General features: G+C 43.0%; 1 protein-coding gene across 6 annotated transcripts in view; it reads right to left on the bottom strand.

Annotated features, from left to right (window-relative positions):
- The window catches only part of ANAPC4 (anaphase promoting complex subunit 4), a 39795-nt gene extending 29006 nt beyond the window's left edge, over positions 1 to 10789 (bottom strand). For 3 of the 6 annotated variants that reach the window (XM_009447445.4, XM_054682813.2, XM_063809436.1), the window contains exons 1-4: positions 10558 to 10699; positions 10346 to 10484; positions 7438 to 7543; positions 4529 to 4661 (exon numbers count right to left, since the gene is read on the bottom strand). In XM_009447445.4, the coding sequence (XP_009445720.1) occupies positions 4529 to 4661; positions 7438 to 7543; positions 10346 to 10474 (368 nt within the window). In that variant the 5' untranslated portion in view covers positions 10475 to 10484; positions 10558 to 10699. Of the gene's footprint in view, positions 1 to 4528; positions 4662 to 7437; positions 7544 to 10345; positions 10485 to 10557 lie in introns of all 6 variants that reach the window. The other 3 variants (XM_001165393.5, XM_009447446.4, XM_063809437.1) reach the window with 3 other exon arrangements.
- Between the last annotated feature and the right edge of the window lie 1214 nt (positions 10790 to 12003).

Here is a 12003-nt window from a genome sequence, read left to right as displayed (position 1 = left end):
TCCTTCCTCCTGCCTCAGCCTCCCAAAGTGCTAGGATTATAGGCATGAACCACTATGCATGGCCTACTGTGTGATTTAGTTATTGGTTCTATGACTTATACACACTTGTGGATTTGATAATCCAACAGGTATTTGAGACTACACCATGCCTTTTGAAATAGTCTTATTTACCCCCTTTTCCTTCTCAATTCTAACTCCAAATAAGGTTGGAAATAAATGAGTAAGCAAGTAAAAAAGTGGTGACTTAGCAAGTATTTTTTCCTACTTTAATAAAAAGGAGCTGTCTTGAGAGACCCTGGAATCGCCACATAACACTTCTAAACTGTTAGTAGAAAGTATGTTGGGAATACACACAGCAGATAACCAGGCTGGAATAGGAATTACATGATATGCTCTGACCCTCTAACATTCTACATATTCACATAACGATTTGTAATCCTTCATTATCTGATGATGGATTTATCACTCTGGTTTATCTACAGTGAATTTCAAACCCCAGGTCAAACCCTTGTCATCCAATTCTTTCAGGCTTCCCTTAGGAAAGCTGGCAATTAATATTCAGGATTTACAAATTCATTTGATATTACCTTAGTATAACTTAATTAGAAAGGAAAAGTTAATGGAAAGAAAATTAGCATATTTCCCCAAAAAAGAAAAACAATTTTTGTTTTCAGTATTAGCCAAACCCACTGATTCCTCCAGCCTTCTTCACTGCAACCCTGGTGTATTACTTGACTATACACACTAATGCAGAATTATTTTTATGAAACAAGGAAATTATCAGGACCATGGACAAAGAAAAAACCTGTCCAGCATTAGAACAGAATGCTCAACTTAGCATTTTTCATACTCTAAGAATACTTACTGAGACACAAAAAAAAGTTCCAGATGATATAAATCATGAAATGGAAATTAATATATGTATTAATTAATAAAACTTTAAAATTACTGATTGGCAAATTGAGGTTGTTTTCCATTTCACCATTTATCTCGTCTGGAGCTTTGTTTTTTGTGCCTCAGTAACTATTTTTGGAGTATGAAATGACTAGAAAGAGGAGAAAACTCTTAGCTATTCAGGTTTACTGCTTCAACAAGAAAATACAGGCATACCTCCTTCAATTGTGCTTCCCTTCATCCTGCTTCCCAGATACTGCATTTTTCACAAATCAAGTTTGTGGCAACCCTGTGTCAAGCAAGTCTATCAGCCAAGCAAATCTATTGGAGTCCTTTTTCCAGCAGCCATGTGCTCACGTTGTACTTCTGTGTCACATTTTGAAATATTTGCAATACCGCAATTTTTTTCATTATTATATTATTTGTTATGGTGATTTGAGGTCAGTAATCTTTGATGTTACTATTATAATTGTTTAGGGGTGCCACAAACCATGGCCATATAAAATGGTGAGCTTCGGCTGGGTATGGTGGCTCACGTCTACAATCCCAGAGCTTTGGGAGGCCGAGGAGGGCAAATCACTTGAGAGGAGTTTGAGACCAGCCTGGCCAACAGGGTGAAACCCCGTCTCTACTAAAAATATAAAAATTAGCTGGGCATGGTGGCACACACCTGTAATTCCAGTTTCTCGGGAGGCTGAGGCAGGAGAATCACTTGAACCCTGCAGGCAGAGGCTACAGTGAGCTGAGATTGTACCACTGCACTCTGGCCTGGGTGACAGAATGATAACTGTGTCTCAAAAAATAAATAAATAAGGCCAGGCTCTGAGGCTTATGCCTGTAATCCCAGCACTTTGGGAGGCCGAAGCGGGTGGGTTACCTGAGGTCGGGAGTTCAAGACCAGTCTGACCAACACGGAGAAACCCCATCTCTACTAAAAATACAAAATTAGCTGGGCGTGGTGGCGCATGCCTGTAATCCCAGCTACTCTCGAGGCTAAGGCAGGAGAATCAACCTGGGAGGTGAGCCAAGATGGCGCCACTGCACTCCAGCCTGGGCAATAAGAGCGAAACTCCGTCTCAAAAATAAATAATAAATAAATAAAAATAAATTTTAAAAAATGGAGAAATGTGAGTGTTCTAACTGCTCTATTTACTGGCCATTCCCTCTCCCTTCCTTTGCACAGGCCTCCCTATTCCTTGAGACACAACAATATTGAAACCAGACCAGTTAATATCCCTACAATGACCTCTAAGTGTTCAACTGTCTCACTTTAAATCAAAAGCTAGAAATAATTAGGCTTAGAGAGGAAGGCACGTTGAAAACCAAGATTAGGCCAAAAGCTAGGCTTCTTTTGCCAGTCCTCCAAGTTGTGAATTCAAAGGAAAAGTTCTTAAAGGAAATTAAAAGTGCTACTCCAGTAAATACAAAAATAATAAAAATGTGAAACAGCCTTACTGCTGATATGGAGAAGGTTTTAGTGATCTGGACAGATCAAACCAGCCACAACATTCTGTTAAGCCAAAGCCTAATCTAGAGTAAGGCCCCAACTCTCTTCAATTCTATGAAAGTGCTGAGAGGAAGCCGCAACAAGTTATACAGAACTTCCAGCTAAATCACTGAAGAAAGTGGTTACACTCAACAACAGATTTTCAATGGAGAAGAACAGCCTTTTATTGGAAGATGCCATCGAGGATTTTCTATTTATTTATTAAAACATATATACATAAAGAGATATATATATGTATATGTATGTATGTATTTTAAAGCCAGTGAAATATAGCACCATCTAAGACTTTCATAGCTAGAGAGGAGTCAATGCATGGCTTCAAAGCTTCAAAGGATAAGCTGATTCTCTTTTTAGGGGTTAACATAGCTGGTAACTTTAAGTTGAATCCAAAACTCATTTACTGTTCTGAAAATCCTACAGCCCTTAACAATTATGCTAAATCTATCCCATCTGTGTTCTATAAATGGAACAACAAAGCCTAAATGACAGCATATCTGTTTACAGCACGGTTCACTAAATGTTTTAATCCACTGTTGAGGCCTACAGCTCTGAAAAAAGGTTCCTTTCAAAATATTATTGCTCATTCATGACTGGTCACCCAAGAGCTCTGATAGAGATGCATAAGATTAATGTTGTTTTCATGCCTGTTAACACACAAATCCATTCTGCATCATATGGGTCAAATGGTAATTTCAACTGTCAAGTCTTTTTTTTTTTTGAGACAGGTCACTCTGTCACCCAGGTTGGAGCGCAGTGGTCCAGTTACGGCTCACTGCGGCCTCAACCTCCTTAGGGTCAGGTGATCCTCCCACCTCAGCCTCCTGAGCAGCTGGGACTATAGCTACCACGCCTGGCTAATTTTTAAGATAGGGTTTCACCATGTTGCCCAGGCTCGTCTTGAACTCCTGAGCTCCTGCCCACCTTGGCCTCCCAAAGTGCTGGGATTACAGGCATGAGCTGCTGTGCCTGGCCATCTTTCAAGTCTTGTTATTTCAGAAAAACATTTCATAAAGCTAGAGCTGACACAGCGATCGCTCTGATGGATCTGGGCAAAGCAAACTGAAAACCTTCTAGAAAGGATTCACCATTCTGGATGTCATTAAGAACATTCACAATTCATGGGAAGAAGTCAAAATATCAACATTAACAGGAGTTTGGAAGAAGTTGATTCCAACCCTCATGGATGACTTTGAGGGGTTCAACACTTCACTGGAGGAAGTAACTGCAGATCTGGTGGAAATAGCAAGAGAACTAGAATTAGAAGTGGAGCCTGAAGATGGGACTGAACTGCTGCAATCTCATGACGAAACTTGAACAGATAAGGAGTTGCTTCTTAGGGATGAGCAAAGAAAGTGCTTTGTTGAGATGGAATTTAGTCCTGGTAAACATGCTATGAGCAATGTTGACATGACAAAGGATTTAGAATATTCCATAAACTTAGTTGATAAAGCAGCAGTAGAGTTGGAGAGAGCTGACTCTAATTTTGAAAGAAGTTCTACCTTGGGTAAAATGCTATCAAATAGCATCTCATGCTACAAAGAAATCTTTCTTGAAAGAAAGAGTCAACTGATGTGACAAATTCCACTGTTGTTGATGTTAAGAAATTGCCACAGCCACCTTAACCTTCGGCTGCCACCACCCTGATCAGTCAGCAGCTATTCAGCACCGAGGCAAAATCCTCCACTTTCAGTGAGATCACAACTCACTAAAAGCTCAGATGATCGTTAGCATTTTTTAGCAATAAAGTATATTTTAATTAAGTTACATGCTTAATTTTTTTAGACATGATGTCATTGCACATTTAAATGTACTATAGCATAGTATAAACATAACTTTTACATGCACTGAGAAACAAAGAAATTCAAATGACTTGCTTTTATTGCAATGTTCACTTTATTGCAGTGGTCTGGAACCAAGCCCACAATATCTCTGAGGTATGCCTATAGATGTTTATCGGAAGGAAAAAAAAAAATCTAAGAAAGCATTAAAAAATTTCATCTTGATAAACTGAAACCAAAATTTAAATACAACGCACATACACCCAATACTCAGATACTCCTAAGTTTCCATTTCAAAAAAATAAAAATCTCATGAATACCCTATGACTACATAAGTTTTTCTAATTACCTGCTTTCTACTGTCACTTCCATCCAATGCATACAGGAAACTGGAGCCTCCACAGAAAAAGAGTGTAAGCTCTCAGGTTTTTCTACATCACACAAAACAATTTTCTTGGTATCAGCAAGAGCAAAGGCCAAAACTAAAACAAGAAAAAACAATCAGAATAAATTAGTGTAACAATTGAGAAAAATAAATGGGTATTTCCCTTATTGCCCAGTTTTACTCTTTTAAGTGCATCTTCATCATGGCAATTTTTGACCTAAACATCCTTCAATATTTTAAAAACTAAAAAAAGAAATATTTGCATATATTGTAGTTACATTAACTAAGCTTATTTTCAAGTGCTCAAACTTTATAGGAGATCTACTACTTTCTCACGTAGCACACTTAACGTCTTACACATCAAAGTTTCCAGACTTGAAACCCTGTTGTCAAGCAGAAAATACAAAAGAGGCTTCAACAAATAAACAATTATATGTTATCACATGTCTAAAAGGTAAGCAATGATTCCATCTGCTTTGTTCTTGGAATGCTTTTTATTCCTCTTTTATGTTTCTAAACCATGGTGGGAAACGAGGCCATTAAACACACATAAATCTTCCTTTGAGTGTGGCTGAATTTTCTAGTATGGTTTCTCCACACAAGTCATTATTTCTTCCTAACGTGCAATTTAAGAATTTAAGAATTTCCAAAGAGAGCAGTGAGTTTCACTGCATATCACCATCACATGCAACTTTGCCAGATGTGAACCAATCCCAGCCTTCTTACTTAAAAACAATTTAAAACTTGAAATGATCATTATCTAACAAAAAACATATTTTACTGTCCAAAAACATGAGACTTTTAAAAAATGAATAATACAACTACTTATAAACATTTTAACGCACACTTGTGATTTATCTTTGAGATTCCATGTTTTTGAATGATTTAGTGCAAGATCTCATAACTTTACTTATAAAAGTCCTCTAATCTTACACATATTCTACATATACTCCAAGCAAAATGACTACAGAATGAGCATAGAATGTTTAAGACATTTCCAGAAATTCCATTTTGGGTGTTAATCTAAGGAGCTACTGGCAAAGTTCTTCCCAGTGTTCAGAATGTTTACACAGCATTGCTTATCAAAGCCAAAAACTGAAAACCATCTAAATATCCACCAAAGGGGAACAGGTTTAGTAAATTACAATATATAAATATAGTGGGTTAGTACGCAATTAACATTAATGTGGTCAATCTATCCACACTGACATGGGAAAAAGTGAGTGGGGGGAAAAAAAAGAAAAAGCTATACAACAAAATGGTATGCACCAAATAACTGTCTTTTGATAAAATTATATATAGATCTCTACATGTATGTATTTTATCGGGAAATATTGGAAAAGATGTTCACCAAAACAGAAACAACTGTCATCTCTAAGTTATCTGCTTTCAGGGATTTTTTTTTGAGATGGAGTCTCACTCTTGTAGCCCACACTGGAGTGCAGTGGTGCGATATTGGCTCACTGCAAACTCCACCTCCCCGGTTCAAGCAATTCTCTGCCTCAGCCTCCTGAGAAGCTGGGATTACAGGTGCCCACCACCACGCCTGGCTAATTTTTGTATTTTTAGTAGAGATGGGGTTTCACCATATTGGCCAGGCTGGTCTTGAACTCCTGACCTCATGATTCACCTACCTCAGCCTCCCAAAGTGCTGGGATTACAGGCGTGAGCCACCATGCCCCACCTAGGGAATTTTTAAGTACTTATTTATATTTATGTAGGGACAAAATTAAGCAATGAAGGCCATGTGCAGTGGTTCACGCCTGTAATCCCCACACTGTAGTAGGCCAAGGTGGGCGAATCACTTGAGGCCAGGCGTTCGAGACCAGCCTGGCCAAAACAGTGAAACCTTTTCTCTACCAAAAAACACAAAAATTAGCCAGGGATGAAGGTGCACGCCTGTAGTCTTAGTTACTCAGGAGGCTGAGGGAGAAGAATTGCTTGAACCCGGGAGGTGAAGGTTTCAGTGAGCCCAAGGTTGCAGTGAGCCGAGATTGCACCACTGCACTGCACTCCAGCCTGGGCGACAGAGTGAGACACTGTCTTGGGGCGGGGGAAAGAAAAAGCAATGAGGAGCATATATGTTACAAAAACAATTCACTTTTTTTCTTAAAGCACCAATAAAATTTTTAAATACTTTATATTTATCTACAGAAAAATTAAGCAAAGAACAACACATATTTTACAAAAACAAGTCACTTTTTTCTTAAAGTACCAATGATACAAATGAACTTTAAGCTGTAGGGTTTACAGCATTTTACTGTGCTGATTGTATGTGTACAACAGTTCCAATACGGACTGTCATTGTAAAAACATTACATGGAAAAGGAGAGTTCAGTCACCAGAGCCATAACAGGCTTTAACGTAAGAGGGTACCAGAAGAAAGATCACACAGAGAAATGGAAGGTATGGGGTCAAAGGTGATAGTCCCCCAGGTGAGGCAAACACACACGCACCAAGGGAATATGAGCCACACATTTCATGCTAAAATATATTGTGAAAGAAAAAGGCCATGATGGCTTTGAACTAACTCACTGGCGAGTGGCAAGTGGTGCTTGGGCCAAATAATACAGGACAAGATGACAGTGGAAAGAACAAAACCAAAACATTTTGTGTATTCCATCAGATTTCACTTCGGAGTTATCTTTGCCGAGAAGCCAGATTTTATTTAAGAGATATCTTTGCCAAGAAACAAGATAGCAGAATTAATCTGAGTTCTATAAAAATATTTTAAGGCATTTTTTTAAAAAGTTCCCAAACCGATATTTATAATTCTAATGTATACTAAGAACAATAAATCCTTTCTGAAAATGGGCTTTACAGAATACTCTTTGTGAAAATAAAAACATATTTTTTTGTAATATTATCATTACGTTTGCCATCTGGTCTCCATGCCAGACACGTCACCTCCTTTCCTGTATTTTCATTTGGTGGAAAACTCCAAACTCGATGAAAACTTGCCAGTCGATGAAGTAAAACCTAAGACAAAGCAGATATAATGGCAGGAAATTAAAAATTCATTTCCAAAAATAAAATAAACCTAGATCCCTACTAAAAAAATTTTTAAATGACCATCTCTCATATATACTTAGCTATCAGAAGAATAGAAAAAGACAACAGTGTCTGAATGAACACAAGGTATTTTAAAATAAATGGGTGAAACAAGGTCTAATTTAACCCTGTACCTAATCTTTTATGTCAACGGGAGACTTACCTTTTATAAAGAAGGCAGCTGTCCAAGGTGACAACCAAAAAAGAAATAAAAGAACACAAACACCACTAAAAAGGTAGCTAGCTGTAATACAGTCAAATTATACTAAGCTTGGAATTAGTCCACGTGGCACCTAGTTTCAGCTGCGTCACTCACTAGCCATGGATCTTAGACATATCACTTAACCATTCTAAATCTCCATTTCCACATCAGTAAATTCCCACCTTGGAAGGTCAAGATGTTGCCCAAGAGCTCTACGACTGCCCCGTTGCAGCTTCTATACAACCATTGACAGTAAGGAAGAAAAGGCCTCACCACTGCACATGCTCCTCCAAGACCCCTCCCCATTTCCACACTCAGCTAAGCCACCATGACCCTGCCTTATCTCACAGCTCACAGCACCCTTCACTCCTGGTTACAACATCCCCTGGACTTGACCCTCTCTTTTCTGAAACCACTCCTGCCATACCTTACTTCTGAAACCCTTCCTCTGTGCTTTCTGCAGCTCATGGTCAGGTGTCATCATGAAATTAATATCTTCATACTTTTCTCTGAAATGTGCCTCTCACCTGAGGACAATTCTTCCCTGCAGCCTTGCTAGGTGGTGGCCATTTTGTATCCCACAGCCCCTGTACAGGAGATGAAGTAAGTGTCTTCCTTGATGCTTGATGCCATTTCTTCTCTTCTTGTAAATCTCCTAACTTTGAATCACATGCAATCAGACCATACCACTCGCTATCCGTCTTAATTGCAGTCCTCTACAGACCCCTAGGCCATTCCCCTCTTTCCTTAAAGATCTGGATACCTGGCTCGCTCATGCCTTCTAACAACACACTCATCATCATTTTTGGTGATTTCAAGAGCTATGATGTCCTGGCTTTTCAGCTCTCAATTACATCTCCTCTAGTGATCACATCTTCTACTGCACTCAGCCACTCCCAGGGTCACACCTCCGGCCTGGTCATTACCAACAACTGCAGGGCCACCAAAATCTCCATTTTAAACTTCCCACTTTCCATCCACCACCCCTCTTTCCAGGTCATCTCTACAACACTCAACTCCAATTCTTTGACCTCACCAGGATACAGTCTATTGATTCTACCACCTGTTCACTGTCCCTCTCCCCACACATGCCTTCACTTCCCTCCTTCATCAGGTTAGAACCCAAAGTTCAGAAACACAATCACTCCTCTTGCACGTAACTTCAACTCTCTTTCATCTTTGCCTTGCTTTGTCATACTTGCAAAACGACAATCCTGGTTAAACCCAACCATGCCTGCACCCACACAGCCAAACAGAACGGAGAGAGACACATACAACCTTATTCAACCAGTGTCTCTCAAATAATAACACCGATCTCGTGTGGGTCTTAACACTGACTGGCAATCCTATTAGGTTTCCCAAGTCCACCTGCTTTGTTAGCTTTTTCATACCTCTTCTTTCTCCTCAAACTTCCAATATATTCTTCTCCATCTTCACCCATAAACAATGCCCTTGCTTCTTCCTTCACTGAGAAAATGGATGTAACAGTGCCCTCTATCACGCCTACCCATCTGATTGCACGGATGTGCCTCCCATCTACCTTCCCTCCTACTTCTGTGACGGTACCACCTGCTGCTCTCTAGAGCCACAACAGAGTTTCAAAGCATCCCGGCAGCGGAGGGAGACTAGCTAGATTTCCTGGAGGGCCCTGAAAAATTAGACATCAATACCCTGGCGACTGGATCATGGTAGATAACATGGTGCAGACTACAGTCTGCAGGGTGCTAAGATTTCCTTATCACCTAGTTTCCAAATTTGGCTCTATACAACTCTCACATGGCCAGATAACTCTCAAGCCAGAGGCGGAAAGATGCACAGGTGAAGGTTTCCTTACAAAATGGCTGGCAGGTAATAACTCTCAGCAGAAAGTTGGGTACAACTGGTTTATACTCGATGAAGTTTTATGTGAACAAGAAATGCTGATAACACCCACGCACGTTCTGTCTGGAATCCAATGCATGCCTGCCTTGTCCAATTTAAAGGTATTTTTAGTGGAAGGTGGTTATCCAACCCGTAGTATAAAACGTGGACAAGAGAAGCCAGGTTCTTAAATATATCCTGTGTGGCAGCTACATGCACGCACATTTGCAGCTGAAGTTTGACAATAACTCTTCCTTCTGCTATTAAAACTGTAAGCAAACTTAGGGCAGGGTCCCTGCATCTACCACTATGTCTAGCTCATGAGCGGCACATCGTGGGCTTTTTTAAAAAGTTCATTTAACTAATAAACCAATGAGTGAAGAAGACTTGGGGAAGCAGGATTGCGTGAAGGTGTTAAGCTGTGTGAAAACTGTTACTTTAGCCATAAAAGTACCGAAAATAGCACAGACATCACCTTTCGCATATATACTTAAAGCTTACTGCCGTCCTGGGAGGCAGGGAAGGGGTAGCAGGTGGCCAGCCATGTCTGCAGAAGGGGAAACTGAGGCTCCGGCCGCCTGTGGCCCGAATGAACAGGCTCGGGCTCGGTGTTCTTGGGCCCCCCGGGAGCAGACCCAGCACAGGCGGGCTCCCGCCGGCTCACTCACCTCGCCAGCTGTGTTGGCCAAAGCAATGAGATCCCGCTTGGGCGACCAGACCAGGAAAATAATCTCCTGCGGGAGCTGCTTCTCTCCCACCACCCGGAAGGACGGGAAACAGGTCGGAAAACGCAACATGGGGACGGCCCTGCAACGACACCCCAGTCAGAGGCCGGCAGGAGCCCCCGGCTCTCCACGAGGAGCCCCGACCGCGCCTGTACCTGCAGGAGTCCCCACCGGCAGACTAACACGGCCCCAGTGGCCTCTCCCCTCCCTCTGCCGGCCGCGCGCCACAGCCTCCAGGCCGCCCCGCCCCGCCGCCGTCGCGCGCTCCAGGCACTTCCGGCGTCGGGACTGCCTCGCGAGAGGAGGAGGATGGGCGGGGCGCGCAGCGGTCTTGGGGGTGCTGAGAGCCAGACGGGGCGGACAGGGACGGGGCGCGCTGGGCGGGGCAGGGAGGAGCGAGGGGCGGATCGAGGTGGGGGTAGGATGGGGCCCGTGGGCGGGGCAGGGAGCAGCGATGGGGCAGAGCGAGGAAGGGTGGGGCACGCGGGCGGGGCAGGGAGCCCCGAGGGGCGCGGAGAGGGAGGGAGCCGCGCGCCGGACCCAGGTGCTGGTGGGATCGCTGGGCGCCGAGACCTGAAAGGGCCCGAGAAGGGCGGGGCGGGCCCCTGCGGCCACACGCAGGTATTTTGGGAACCCGTGTGTGCACGTGTGTGGGCATGCTTGCATACCTTTCCCGTTTTCCCGGAAATTCTCTGCTGTGGGCAAAGGGACGGTAGGGGTTTATGGGGTAGGCTTCAGCGACAACGGGGAGATGAAAAAGAATATGAACTTTAGGTCCTGATCAGCTGGAGCCTCCTCTAACAGTTACTAAGCAAGTAGTTCTCATTGTCAGTCCTGGTGGGTCAGTATAGAATTTTAAAAGTCCCCCTGTCCAAGCAGCACCCCAAACCAATTAGAAGAAAATTAACCCTGGATGGGCCCAGTATTTACTAAAACTCTTTGGGTGATTCCAACTTGAAGAGAGAAGAGGCGCCTGCCCTAAAACCTCCCTAACAGGCAAATAATACTGTGACATCTCATCCCATTTAACCCTCACAACTTATTGGTAGTTGCAGCCCCGTCATAACGAATAAAGAGTGTGGGCTCAGGGCCGGGCGCGGTGGCTCACGCCTGTAATCCCAGCACTTTGGGAGGCCGTGGCGGACGGATCACAAGGACAGGAGATAGAGCCCATCCTGGCTAACACGGTGAAACCCCGTCTCTACTAAAAAATACAAAAAAGTAGCCGGGCGTGGTGGCGGGCACCTGTAGTCCCATCTACTGGGGAGGCTGAGGCAGGAGAATGGCGTGAACCCGGGAGGCGGAGCTTGCAGGGAGGCGGAGCTTGCAGTGAGCCGGAGCTTGCAGTGAGCCGGGGCTTGCAGTGAGCCGGAGCTTGCAGTGAGCCGGAGCTTGCAGTGAGCCGAGATTGCGCCACTGCACTCCAGCCTGGGCAACAGAGCCAGACTCCGTCTCTAAAATATAAAAAAAGAGTGTGGGCTCACACACGATTTCTTCTATAGGTACTTGGGCATTTACTATGTGGAGGAACTGAGGCTACAGCAATGCATGGGACGGGAACTCTGCCCAGAGGCTCACAGGCCAGCCTGGCAGACTTGTAA

Source organism: Pan troglodytes, chromosome 3 (assembly GCF_028858775.2).
Source record: "Pan troglodytes isolate AG18354 chromosome 3, NHGRI_mPanTro3-v2.0_pri, whole genome shotgun sequence".
NCBI classification, from domain to species: Eukaryota; Metazoa; Chordata; class Mammalia; order Primates; family Hominidae; genus Pan; species Pan troglodytes.
The sequence above is the reverse complement of the archived record's forward strand: the minus strand, read 5'-3'. Positions and strand labels throughout refer to the sequence as shown.